The sequence below is a fragment of the Pararge aegeria genome, chromosome Z (assembly GCF_905163445.1).
Source record: "Pararge aegeria chromosome Z, ilParAegt1.1, whole genome shotgun sequence".
Taxonomy (NCBI): domain Eukaryota; kingdom Metazoa; phylum Arthropoda; class Insecta; order Lepidoptera; family Nymphalidae; genus Pararge; species Pararge aegeria.
The window spans coordinates 23,082,418-23,097,474 of record NC_053208.1 but is presented as its reverse complement, the minus strand read 5'-3'; the positions used below and the strand labels follow the sequence as shown (position 1 = coordinate 23,097,474).

The following is a 15,057-nucleotide window of genomic DNA, read 5'->3' as shown; positions in this document are numbered from 1 at the left end:
ATAAGGTGGAGCATTTGTAACCAAAGGATTCCTTTAAATTCCTTTGGGAATATTTCCCACATAAAAATTCCAGGTTCATCTAGAAAGGAAGCTATGTATTGCTATAAGCAAATTTCATCGTAATCGGTGCGGAATGATACAAACAAACGGAAACACTTTTGCATTTAATATTAATGTTCGTAATATTTAACGTGTCCGAGCGATAACTCTTATCATACTAATGCTAATTTTTTTGAGATAAAAACGCCAAAAAAACTCCTAATATATTTTTTTACTGATCTGAAAGTCGATTCTAGGAACTTGTAATGAGTAGTTTTACATACTAATTAACCTTCAAGTCGGTTAACGTAGGCTTTATGTCATCCAATTTTAATAACTTTAAGAAAGGGACAAGAAAGGGAAATAGTTTCTTTTTGAACTAAATATTATTTGCTTAATCCAGATCCATGTATATGTAGTAGGTCACTAAGGAGACATCAAACTTTTGCGAAAAACCCTAGATTGATGCGCAAATTCCTAATATAACACCCGATGTGATTGTCAATCTATTCAATAATCTTTTTCTTTACAATAAAGAGCAGGAAAGGAGCAGATTAAATTATACCTGTCATCATAGGATTTTAGATTAGAGCTCGGGGGTATGGCAATTTTTGTCAACCTGCAAACATGCAATCAGATCGAGAATCTCTTCGCGACTAAGAGAGTATAACGGAAAAGGGGAAGCAGCGTCCTCTGTGCTACTACTACTATGTATTCCGATCATCAAACTTTAGATTTTGCACAAGGTGCGAGTTTTCTCTCAATATGAGTAGGGTTTGGGATTTGCTCACTGGACATGCTGGCCATCGTGTAGTAGTAGTAGAGCTTTATGTGACAGAGCTCGTTCGGGGATGCACTATTATAACCATGCTTATTCCTGCTGCAAAACAGCATTGTTTCAATGCCGTGTTCCGGGTTGAAGGGCGTGGTTGTCGGCGTAATGTCAGGCTCATTGAGGCTTAACACCTACGTTTCAAAATGATGGACACAGGGCGGTACCTTGCATGCCCTGTGAAATGTTGCTCTGTTTATAGTTGATGTTATATATATATACACTTACCAATGGCCTACCCATTAATGTGCTGGGTCCGTCGAATATAACTATAAAAAAACGGGTGGGTACATTTCACACGTCTTTGTGAACATTATTAAGGGATTGTCCTCATTCTTCTTTTTATTTAAATTTGATTTTTGAATTGGTTTATTTGGATTCGATTTAATTTAGTTATATATTTTCTTTTTTAATTTTTTTTAAATTTTTTTTTGACATGTATTTATTTTAATTGCATTAAACATTATGTCGTAACTCTTCTTAAATTGTGTGGGTAAAGCCTGAAATTGTAAACTTTTTAGTTCCCGTAGGCAATCACATAAATTATTTCTTCATGTCCGATGATTATTTCCTTCGCAATATTTCTAGGTTCTCGCAAAGGCTCGATCTGTCCAATTATCCTACGATATACACATTGTTCGCGGCGCAGATATAGCTCCAATACAATACTTGCCGCTCTAATGAACATTCGTTAACCTCATTTTGGTTCGATGGGTTGCATTACAAGATAATAGATTACAAATTGGTTATTTATTGATAACAGTGTTATTATAATGGCATTGAATAGTTATTAATTTGTCTGATTTGTCATCGTTTATCATCAGGGTACAACTGGGTGCTCGGGGAGGCAGAACTTACGATTAAAAGATTACAATCTTACCCGTTGTAAGCCAAAATGGCTATTCCACCTACAGACGCATTCCCAAGGATTTGATATAAAACGGATAAAAATATGCCAAAACCCAATCGATTAATCTGTTTTTCTCAGATTCCTTGTATCTGCTAGTATTTTTCAGTGGCTTTGATGGAAATTTATATTATGATCTGGCTACATGGCGTATGTAATACAACAAAAAAAAAACGTGTGTGTACTTTTGTATTTGCGTTAGCAGTTATACTTTTTTTTTTTTGCGTAACAAGATATCTTTCGCCTTATTCTACGTTTGTGGAAAAAAATAAGAAAATTTTTTTGTAGCGCATTATCGGACCACCAAGATTCACTTAACATTAAAATTTGAAAATTTGGTACACTAAAACTTGGTTTTGGTTTGACTAAAGCTAAATTGAGGGTGACGGTTTATTCTGACGACGTGTGCGCGTGCATGTAAAAATATATTCTCATTTTTTCCTGATGCACCAAAATAAAAAATAAATTAAATTCATAATTCATTTATTTCAAGTAGGCCTTATTTATAAGCACTTTTGAAACGTCAAGTCAGTTTGCTCCTAGTGACTCTACCACCGGTTTGGAAGGCAGATTTCACTGAGAAGAGCCGGCAAGAAACTCAGCAGATTGCTCTTTTCCAACATCATTTTAAAGTTAAACAATCATAAGATTTTTTCTGTTTTGTGAGAGATGGGAGCGGAGTGGCCAGCTTCTTGTTAAGGAATTCATCAATTGTTCAAAAGAAGCATAACTTCAAAAACTACCACCTCAGTAGTAGTAGTAAGTAGTAGTAAGACGTGAATTTACTAACCGCAAAGAAAATAGGACTGGCACTTTGGGCTAAGCACTAACAGATTTCAAATTAGAATTTTCTAGAAGTATTTTAATTTTGTAGATGAGTAATGCCCGTTTTCACTAACGGTGAACAAAACAATGACTAAGTAAGTAACGCCTAATCAAAGAACATTCCAAGGTAAGGGAATTTAAGAGTTGGTGATACGTTTTTTTCTCTACGCATAACCCAAATCATTAGGCATCCTATTTAAGCGTTTCCTTGGTTTAGTGAAAACGGGCATTAGTGTGTCAATTAGTGTACCAACCAACCATTACTTTGTAAGCTATAAGCTTTAGTATACCTACATAGCTATAATTTGTCCTCTTGATCACTGAAACTTAAGGCTTCTATTTTAGTTCACAACGAAGGGGGGGTCGATATTGCACCGAGTGGCTTGGCTTGCACTGATTACAGTAAAATTCTATCTCCTATGAGAGAGGAGGGCTATGTTCAGCGGTAATGAAACGAAATGAAATAAACAGTGGAAAGTAGACTGATGAGGATGATGAAGAATGAATGACTTACATGCGATAAATTAAATAACAATTTTCAGCTACGGTTTTTATTAATATTCCATTAAAAGTTCAATAGAATAATTTTTAATAAAACCAACACGTGGATACCGAGCCATTGTTTGTTTTTACTAATGGCCTTAGTTCCTTTGTTCAAGTAATGTTCTATAAATGCGACTGCTCTAATAATAATTGATGAAAGGTAAACGTCATCAACACATACATTAAGGTAAAGAATCATACAGTGGGGTGAGGCTGCGTCCTTGGAAATATCTACCGTCACGCTTATCACCTCAAGTTTTCATTGAGAAATGTTTAAAATCGACGCCTAAAGCTACTACTAGCTTATCTTATTCATACAGTTGAAGTCTGACATAAATAAAAAACAATACACATGAAGTCCATTATTTTTTTAATTTTAAATTGTTTTCAGAAAAGAGATTTTTATCTGTGCAATTATTTTTATTTCATTTTGTAATTCAAAACCAATAATAATCATCAAATAATGCGAGAGATTATTTTAGAAAATTAAGCAAATTAGCCAAACGCACGGTACAATTTATACGTTTTTATTAGGTACTTATTTAAAAAGCCATACATACCAGTAGGTAAAGTTTTTATTCCGTAAGGTACTTACTGTGCGATTGATAAACTCTGCTAATGATTATTGACATCGAAACTACATTTAGCTGCATTTCTCAAAGTCGCATTTCTACGACATTTTCTTCATGACAGAGTTTACTAATGACGTCAATTATTATAAAATAATAATGTGAGAAAGTAACAAATGGTGCAACTGGTAAATGGTTCTAGTTCCCAGTATTCATTTATCTAATAACACCGTTGGAGTTGTTTTGTTCTGACATTGAAATTACTTACTATGTAAAAATAAATGTCTCTATGGCATAGAAATTACATATCATGTAACGGATTTTTTTACTCGGCAGTATAATTTTATATTGATGATACTTTACTGTGATATTACCTTACATTCCTAATAATGGAGGGAAAATAATTAAATACTGACAAGAAGACAGGTTTATTAATGAAGAGTAGATTTACATGAAAACTCTATAATAGCGGTATAAAATGAATTTTTCTTTAAAGCTCTTATTTAAAGTTTTTATATTAAAATTTGCATGCTCTAAATGTTTAATGTTTTAGTAGCATCACTTTGAAAATAAATAATAATGCTTAAATTGCATTGTATACCTTGATCGTTTTCTTTTAAAGTGTGCCTAAAGGTCTCTTCCAAGGGTAGATGGGTTAGTGATCGTAGTAGATTGTAGTAGTAACACAGAGAGCGCTGCTTCCCTTAGTCCCCTCATACGTCATCCGCGGGAAGAGGAGGTTCAACCTCAGGCACGCATGCACGCAACTTTACTAAGTTATGTGCGTTTAGCAATTAAAATAAGAACACCCACTCAAATACACGCTGGTTGTACTTTCATACCACCTATGTTGCTGTACCTTTTAAGTATCATTAAAAGATCTTTTTGCAATGATGATCTCTGTAACCGCCCTCTTTCCCCGATTATATTTGCGAGTACAACCCCTCCCCCACTCTTGATCTTTCTGCGTCTTTTTCCAATGACCTATGTGGCTGCCGCCCCTTGCCCCGATGATCTGCCCCTTTTCCCTAAAATATCGTCACGAAACCTGCATGCCTGAGAATTCTGGAGAGTTAAGAATTAATTGAAGAATTCTGGAATATTATGGATAATGTTCTCAAAGGTATTATAGTAAACCAATCTGCACTGGGCCAGCGTGGTGGATTACGTCTCTAGCCCCTTCACATTGTGAAAGGAGATCCGTGCCCTGTAGAGGGCCGGTAATAGGTTGATATGATGATGATGAAGATGATACATTGCATCCTCATGGTTGCCAAAAGCTTTTTTGTTACGTCAACAACAGTGAAAGATGCAGTGCCTTCCATCCAAGTTTTTGCTGACTGTCAATTTTACGATCGTTTGAGTAACGACATTAGTTTCTTTGCAAGGCGATACACATCCATATATCACGTCTGGACCATTTTGATATCTCACTTTTATTGTGCTGGTAAATCTTTGACTTATTATTAAGTTTTAGATCTAGAACTTTATTATTATTATTACAATAAAGTTCTAGATCTTTGAATAAATATAATGTTCTAGACCGCAAAATTGTATCTGATGCAGTGCATTAACCCGTTAACCCAACTCTCAAATACGGATATCAAAAATTTGTCGCCCATCCAATTACCAAATTAGGTCAAAGTAGTTTCAAAGCGTAATCGACTAGAATATGCTATCGCAACTATTATATAACATCCTTAAGATTATATAAGCCTTTATAGACGGGTAATATAACAGCTTCATGTATTAAGTGAATTTTTCGTTGCGTCTTCGAACGCTACAGAAGTCATTTTTTACGTTATGTTTGAGAATATATTTCTTTTATTCCACTACAAGTTAGCCTAAGATGGTAACGGGCTAACCTTTTAGGATATATTAAACCGATTTCCACACGACTTCGTACCAGAACGCTAAATCGCTTAGCGGCACGTTTTTGTCGGTAGGGTGGTAGGTAAAGTAAGGTAGCAACGGCAGAAGCCACTTATTAGGATTTGCTAGTAAGAGCTTTTTTAAACAGAGCTCGTCCGGGAGTGCAGCTAAGCAGAAATAAGCATAGCTATAGTAGTTAGTAGTTTTCGGGATTAAGTCTGCCGCACTCAAAAATTAAAACCCGTAGCTCTTTTTTCATTTTCATATAGCTAGTTGAGATGCGGTCAATGATCTCTATTCTCAAAAAGAGAAGTCAACGGTTTTTAGTGCAAAACTGGAATGATACTTTAGAATTGGTTTAGCCCTCAGATCCCGCTGGCCCAAGCATAAAAGGCACGTAAAACGCACATTGCAGGATCTAAAAAGACCTCTAGAGTATATTTAGGTGAAATTAGTGGTATGGTGGTAATGTTGGTGGTTGCAAAACGGTTGAAAATTTCCAGCTTGATGACCTGAAAGTGATTTTTGTTAACCTGTGCATTTATCTCGTGTAAACCGTAAAAATGGCGGTGCTGTGTAAATGGAAGTAAATTCATTTTAGCACATTTTTCTTCTTTAAACATATTCATGACTTCCACAATCATGACTTCCCCGAAATCATTAACTATAAGCGAGCTCTACCAGTGAAAATTATGTCAGTTTAGAACTAGGGAAGTACTGTGAACATGTACGGTGGTGGAAGGATTTCCATCAGTGTCTAAAAGTTAACTTGAAGCTACCAGTATCCTAAACAAATTAATTCTACTGATATGCAAGGGATGGCAGCGTCTACATTATTATAAAATTCGTAATGCTGCAATTCATTCTTAAATGCTGAACGATACAGTGGAATGAACCAATATTATCACTTTTCCAGTGTACTGAAATTTAAACTGTTTACATTATTCCATCAAAACAACGCTGGATCAGATCGCTGGACTAGAATAATGTACAAATAAATCTCGTCATTCGACATTAATAAGTGTTGAGCACACTGCACTATGCTTGCCAAAACGTAGTCTTGACTCAAGGGCTTTGCCAGTGACTGGCACTGGTTGTTTAGCCTGGCCTTCATAACTCACATCGAATATTAGTTAAATATTTAAATTTACAAATACCTAACTGCTATCATGAAGGTTGCACTTATCGTGTGGTGTTACAAACATAACTTGACACCGCTATGCACCATTGTGCTCTATACACTTTATTGTTTCTCAAGGCCTAGAAACTTTACTTGTTCCAGCCGTTAAATATCTTTGTCTTCGTTAAACAGCTTCTCTAAATATACCAATTTTATACGTGCCTCTAAGTGCCGTGGTTCATCAAAATATCAAAGCATTACCGGCCCATTACTACTGGGCAAAGGTCTCCTTCCAGAATGAGAAGGGTTTCGGCCGAAGTACACCAAGCTGGCCAAATGCGGATTAGTGAACTTCACACGCCTTTGAGAACGTTTTGGAGAACTTTCAGGTACGCGGGATCCTCACGATTTTTTCCTTCGTCATTAAAGCAAACGTAACGTGATGAAGTTAAAGGTGCGTGCTGAAAGTGATCCGAACTCTGGCCCTTTTATACTGTGACAATTCCCCACTGTGGAATGTTTGTTGTATATTTGTTATTTTCTTTCAGGAAAATGTGATGATGGTGTCTGTACGTTACGTGATAGGTGAGGAAGACGACGTCACCGTTATTTTCATTATCTACCTAACTTGATTCAGGTAAGGCCCTTGAGCTCTCTTTGAGATAAGCCGATATGAGTTGATGATTGGTTCTTACGTGTTCAAAGCCGGCACTCTTTTATTCAAAGCCCGTACGGTGAAGTTGTCTCATTTCAAAATCCTTTTGCCCACTTGCAATTTAGGTAAAGCTGCATTTTGAGATTCAATGTTGGTATCGAGATGGTAGTGAAATGCAATGACCTAAAATCTCATGGTAATGTAATAGTGTATAATCAGTGCACCGATCTGTATTTACATTATCACCAACACACTGTTAGGCGATGACAGTAAGTTTTTCTTAAATATAAATATTTTAGTTTTCTATGCCAGGCCAACGATATGTAGTTATACCAAAGTTAAAAATATGTTGTTGTTGTTTTTGAATGTCGGTAGTCGTCCGGCTTAAGAAAGTTTAAAAACAAAATACCAAGAATAATCCAAACCTATTTCAAATTCGATCCTTCCTAGTATACTTATAAGGACGTGCCACTATGTGATTAGCATTCCGGTGCTATGTCGCGTAGAAACCAATTAAGGGTGTGTTTACTATAACTGCCCGTTACCATAAGACTTCATAACCACTTGCCAGCGTGCAAGCAATAAGATTGCTAGAACTATTTTAGCGAATATAAAGAAAACTGACAATGGTTGTTTCTGGGTGGTCGTAATAAAATAACACAACTTCACTGCGTTTTGTTATTAAGTCGCATTGAATGTCGGACGAATAAAATAATTTACTCCTATGATAATATACAACGTGTAACAGAATTACAAGATAATATTAAAGGATGATATTTCAAAATGAATCACCCTGTAAAAATATCTAATCAAAAGAATCCTATTGATTTTTTCATACAAACGAATTTAAAACATTGTAAGTGTTTACTTATGACAACCCTATTGAAGATAAAAGACCGACACGAGCATAGTGCCTACGCTACGCGACGTGTATTTAATAAAATGACACGAGTCACATGATTATAATTTTGCATGTGATGTTAGGGCTACATCTGGTTTATTTAAGTAAAACTATGGCAGTGGTTTACTCAAAAACTATTAGGTTTTCGGTTTCACAGATAAGGCTCACAGACATCACGTATCTCGAAAGCCTGTAGAGTATTATTTCGGTTTTTATTTACACGTTGTATTTCGATACGCTTTATGTGGTTTACGTATAGGTATGGAAACAAAGCGAGTATTTTAGTAATTTGCTTTCTAATATATTAGAAGACTTATTAAATATTTTTTACATAATACCATTTTAGTGCGCCTGAAACGTTACGTAAGAGTTGCAGTTAGGTAACCTGAGCCCTTTTTCTATTGAAAGCAAATACTTTGCTCAGCAGAGTGCTGGTAGTGGAAGTTTATGAAAGCTCATTATTCTCTTATAACAGTTTTTAAACTATAAAATAATGTTATATAAAGTTATATACCAGGTATATTACGTATATTATATAGGTTCGGTTATATATATAGTATACCAGGGCTATTAATTTTACAAGATTACAAAAATAAAACAATTCTCATAATTCTCTATCGTTATTTTAATCTATCGACACTTTTACTCAGATTGTGTTATGCGTATCGATTTAAAATTGAATTTGAGATACAGATATCTGACTCATGAGTGGTAGTTCTCAAGATTGGACGTAAATAATTATACTAGTGATGTATTGCTAGAATACATTTGCCAACGGAAATATTCGAGTATACGTATCTATAATAAGTTGACTTAAAAAAATTGGCAACCTATAAAGAAGCACGGATCCTTTTTTTACTTTAATACTTGTTATATGATTCCGATGATATGAACCGCTAAGGCTTCGTAGGATTAAGGGTTTGACGTTTTCCATTTTGTAGTGCTGAGTGCTTTGGTTTTTTGAGTGGAGGTCACTGGACACTTTCCAAGAGCTATAGGTATACTGTATATAGGCACATAGATTTAATTTTCACTTCCATCAGCAGTCCCCAAAGATTGCACCGCTAATTTTTTTTTACATTTATGAGTACACTCGATAATATCGATGCTAAAATTGTTAACAACACTATTGTAACAAGATTTGTTGCACACTAGGAGATTCCATAAGACGGTCAATGTTTATGATTAGTAATGAATAATGTGAATCCGATATTGTATGTCATTATAAACTTGGCGATCGACCCGAACAATCACGCAAATAGATTATTTATTAAAGGAATCGTATCAAAATAGTTGGTATCTTATATTATAAGATCCCATTCCCCGTACGTTTACAACCCACATATATTGGCCATAATCTTCATCATCATAATATAAACTCAATACCGACGCAGGTCAGGGTACGGTTCTCCTCTCACAATGAGGAGGGTATAGACCATAGACCACCACGCTGGCTCTGTTTGGGTTACCGGACACCACACGCCTTTGAGAGCTCTCAAGCAGGTTTTCTGTCTCGGAAGCAAGTGACATTTTATTTGCTTTAAACGCACATAACTAAAATCTGCGTGCTGAGTTTTTTACTCAGCCCCCCGAAAGTAAAGCTGAAGTTCTAACCACTTGGCTATCGCCGCTCCTTTTTATTGCTCATAAAATATTATTCCTGAATCTACAGCACTAGGTTCACGTTAACATTATAACAGAATTTCTGTTTATCTTTTTCAAAAGGTTAAATAGCCTAGAATTCTTAATTGTAAAGTTACGTCAAAGTCAGTTCGTCACTTGCTAAAGAGTAGACCAGAACTTTTCTTATAAATTTCTTAACCTGCCTTACAAAGTTAGGTGAAATTCAGTTAACTTGAACCACTGACCTAAATTATTTGTTTTTATCTGTAATTGATGATGTCGTCAAAATTTCTTCACATTTTGGCGCTGGAAGCGGAACTAAAGAACAATGATGAAATCTCGTTTGACTAAAATTTAGGGGTCTAAAAACACACAAATCTTAAAATATAAAACAAATCTATGTTTTATCAAGCTATCCCCTAAAATTGTAAAAGCCATGTAGAAAACTATTAGTGTACAAAACAGAATTCTGAGAAACCCGAACAAAAAAAAACATTTTAAAACATATGGATGGTTAAGGCTATCGTTAAAACAATTACTCTTTAAATCGGCTTTTAATATAAAAGAGGCACTTCTATTTTATTTATTCGTTCTGTAAATTACTAGTTCAGTGAAATACAATTGCTATTGTTCAGTTTTTTTTTTGTTGTATCTATCACCACTATATACGGGCTGCGTTTTAACGTCCCGCTGCTGGGCATTGGCTCTCTGATATGTGAGACGGTTTTAGAGTATAGATCCACTACGCAGCTCCAATGCGGGATGGTGGGCTTTAACGATTACTATCGCAAGTTATTGTAATAACTGAGACCGACGGTTTTTACGAGCTCTACGGGGCAGGAGGGTTGCCCCGCCAATTTCCTAACTATGGGCTGTTCCAGAAAATTCTCTCAGCCATGCAGGGTTCCTGCCGATGTTTTCCATCACTTCAATGTAAATAATATTTTAATTACTTGAAATGCTCATAACTTAAAAGTTAGAGGTGTATGCTCCTACCCAATGCGCTATCACCGCTTTCGGAAAATAAGTCATAAGTTAACCAAAATAGCAAGGAGCTGTTTAGTGAGATTGGCCTATTTTTTATTCGTATCAAACAACTTTACGCATCAAACTACTGTGTGGATTTCGATCTTCGGCAGGTAAAGTTCGAGAAACAATAATTTCCGAATTTTCTCTGGTGTGGGTCCCAGGCTTTGGGCGTGGCCACCCTACTAAAAAAGATGTGCCGCAAGCTTTTAGTGTTCTGGTCCTGTAGACACCGATTAGGGTTATGGGATTAATATAACTGCAATATACTCCTAACCAGGTTATCCCGCTCTAACCACCAGGTTAGAGCGGGCTAACTTTTTGAGAAATAAAAAAATTTGAACTAGTAAAATTATACGGTTTATTTGTAATTGAAAATCTAAAGTTGTGTTATTTTATTTTGTAGCCTACTAGCTTCTGCGCGCGACCTCGCCTGTGGGGACTTCAGAATTGGGTCTAGAGCTTCGCTCGTTAACAATTTTTAATCCTACCACGGGAACTATTTAAGAGATTGGTATAGAAAATACATGTCCTTTTCCATAGCAAACCAGCCCGCGGCTTCGCTTGTAAACAATTATTTCGCTTGTAAAAAAAGCAGATTTAAGAGCTTGTTTTGCCGGTTGCAACCAGAGAGATGGACCAAAAAAGTGACTGAGTGGGTTCCAAGAAATGAAACCAGGAAAAGAGGGCAACCAAGAAAGAGGTGGCGAGATATTTTCCATCAGAGGTGTGGGCCGGATTGGATGCGAAAGGCTCGCGACAGAAAACTTTGGCGAGACTTGGGGGAGGCCTACGCCGTAGAGGCGACTTAAACGTAAATGTAAAGTTATTTGTAGTAAAAATATGTAAAATATAATTGTAATACGTTTAAGAAATAAACGCTTTTTTATTTATTTATTTATTATGATATTATAGTCATAAGCGGTAGGTAATTACAGGCCTGTGAGGCTTAACACCTACGCGCAGGTTGCTGCAAATAAGGCGGCACTTTGTAGGACGTGAGAAGTATTACGCTGTTTAAAAACCATGTTTTTTCCCTTACAGTCAGGAAGGTGGGTCATTATAACCAACCAACTTTGTTTTTTAAAATCAGTAATATTAAATCGCAAAGACTATTCATTATATCGCGGATCCACGTAGGGCAGCGCTACGCTCTTTTTATATCTTTATATTTAAGGGCTGATTTGAACATTATCAAGTTGCAAGTGAAAAGTGCAAGAATCACGTTAACATAAAATTGGACGCAGTAATTTGCGCAATTTCGATAAATATTAACGCTTGATATGTTAAATATATACTTGCACATGTGGCAAGTGTCAAATGTAAATAAACCGGGACCAGCGTGTCCGTTTACACACTCATTTTACTAATCACTTGCCATTAGCACTAGCGCCTACACCTATAGTAATTAGGCATCAGATGTTAAATGTTAACGCCAAATTGCGCATCTATACATTTGCATTGCGTATGCTTACGTACCTACTCATAGGATGCCCTATAAGTTACATTTAAACTATCTGTGTGCAAAGTTTTACTATCTACTTCATGGCTGGGAGCAACATAGTAACTACAGTACATTCACGTAGTTAAAACAACGCGCAGATTAAAACAAACTGTTATAACTTGCATGCTTTATTGTTTAAATATGAGTGGATTACATTGGTGGATAAGATACAATTTTAAGTTTTTCCGAAATCGGAATCAACAGTAGGTTTTCAGTTCATCAACAGAGCATGGTTTGTCGCAGCATTCGCTGACTATCTGCCTCTTACCCCTTCCCATGCGTTTTGCTTCACGTGGTGTGATCAACGGCCATTCATAGTCATATTCAGCGACCGAAAATGCGTACTCATCCATGTCATCCTCGTGGGGGCACCGCTTTTCTACTTGGTCTTCGTAAATTTCTGAGTCGTTTGCTAAATTCATGTAATCTTCTGAGTCGCTTGCTGAATTCATGTAATCCAAGGACCTCTTCTCCAGCATAGACGATTCGTCACACACCAGAGCCATAGCCATGGCGAGGCGTCTACCGCAGTATTTTTGTAACTGAGCTTCAGAAGTTACGTACATTGACGCGATTATGGCAAGGATTACCAAAGTCTTGATCTTCATTTTGTACATTTTTAAACTGCTTTACTGTAGTGTAATACGGATCTGCTCTTCGAAAGGATGCGTTATTCGGACTGTGATCTTAGGAGAAATTTCCGCGGCTTTTATACCTTGATTTAGATCATTAATATTCAATAAGGTCGGGGGATACTAATGGAACCTGAATACTCGGTGAGGTATTTGACATATTATCACACATGGATGAATATTTGCGTGGGGCGGTTAAGTGTTTTCTAATTAAAAGCGACTGTATGACGTCTATTCTTGTTGACCTTTTCACTAGAATTAAAGTTATGCAGGCAATGAAACGTTTACAAGCTTAGGTAGGCGTTTATATTCAAAAATAAATAAGTTTATATTTCAGCTTTTACATTCGGCTTTTGAAATTCGGCTCAATCTAAAACAATGTGTAGACAGCTGTGATGATGTTGGGCGCAATGTATGTCTTGCACTGAACATACAGAATACATTTTTGTCTAGTGGGAGGCTGCACAGTTGCTAGCTACCGCCCTACCAACCAAGCGGTACAGCCAAGCGTATTAACGTTATGGTACGATGCCGCGTGCAAACCGTGTAGGGGTGGGTTTATTGTAACTACCATACCGCTAACAGGTTAGTATGCTACCATCTTTATTTAGCGGTCTTATCGCGATGAGGCCGCCAAATTGTATACGTTGTTATGTCTTACTTTTTTATGTACTTTTGGTGTGCAGTAAAAGTATATTCATTCATTCATCTTAGATTGTATCATCATTTGCCACCAGATAAGCCCGTGACCCGGGGTGAATTTGAAGTGGATAAAAGAAACTGAAGAACCAGATCCAGCCCCATACACAGCGTGGGATGAGTTCAAAAAGATCTAATAATCGTTATCGTCATCACCCCATCTCCTCTTACAATGAGATGGTTTTAGGCCAAAGTCCACCGCGCTGGCCAAGTGCGGACTAGTAGAATCAACATGAATTTGGAGACGCTATGCATGCAGACATTTATGTTTCCAAACTGCGTTTCCCTTCACCGTTAGAACACGCAATATTTTTATTGTTTCAATTGAAAACATGCATAGCTGTGAAAAGTAAGAGGTGTCTGCCGGGGATCGAACTCGAAGGCTCTAACAGGGAGACCGAATACCTGCCCACTAGGCTACCACCCTTTGATACTACTTGAAATTCAAAAATGTAAAATTCAAAATTCAAAATCTCTTTATTCATGTAGGCCTATCACAGGCACTTATGAAGCGTTCATAGATATTTGTTAACATAATTGTAAGGGGATGGTGAGAACTTCGTTCGCCAACTTAAATCTTAAGCTACGAGGGTTCCAAACGCGCCCTGGTCTAAGAAGAGCCCACAACAAACTTAGTAATGTACATCCAAATTGCTAATATATTCGATAAAACCCGTTCTTTATAAACTTATACTGGCACACATTAAAACATCCTGTACCTACTAACTGCGCAACGGGTAATTTTTATTTTTGCTATCCCTATCTCACAGTAAATTTATATTAAGCTATGAAGCTAGAGCAATTCACACCCAAGCCTTTTTTCGTTTAAGTCATCCTTAATATTATAATAGGATTTTTCTGTAAGCAAACGTTTTATATAAACTTTGAACTTATTAAGAGACTCAAAGATTTCATTCGGTAATTTGTTAAAAAATAATAAACAATTGCCCTTGAATGAATTTGCAATTTAGCGTGGCCTATAGTAAACTGCACAACGATTTTATTTTTGCTTCTAAAAATGTATAATAAGTATAGATAATATTCGAACATCCAAAATCTTATAAGATGTACGTACTCCAGTATGCAGTAAATAAGCTAAAGGTTATAGCGGAGCTGTGACCGCGATTGCTAGGCTTAAGAGATTAAACATAAATGTGTAAAGATTTGCACGAACACAACGCGTGTTGCCTGCATAGGCCTTCGGAATGTAGGCCAGTAACTACGTGTCTCTTAACAACAAGTGTGGTGGCCGACTACATTCGCCGCCATCTGACGCGACCCCTGTAATCCGCTGTCTGTATATGTACTAG

The 15,057-nt window shown here is 36.5% G+C and overlaps 2 protein-coding genes across 4 annotated transcripts in view; both read right to left on the bottom strand.

Moving 5' to 3' along the window:
* LOC120636346 (potassium voltage-gated channel protein Shaker) overlaps positions 1 to 15,057 on the bottom strand; it is a 133,041-nt gene that overhangs the window by 79,660 nt on the left and 38,324 nt on the right. The gene's annotated exons all lie outside the window — the stretch shown is intronic.
* Positions 12,580 to 13,080, bottom strand: LOC120636347 (bombyxin A-1 homolog). The gene has a single exon (XM_039907788.1). It carries the CDS (start codon positions 13,031 to 13,033, stop codon positions 12,614 to 12,616), a length of 420 nt encoding a protein of 139 aa, XP_039763722.1. The 5' UTR covers positions 13,034 to 13,080; the 3' UTR covers positions 12,580 to 12,613.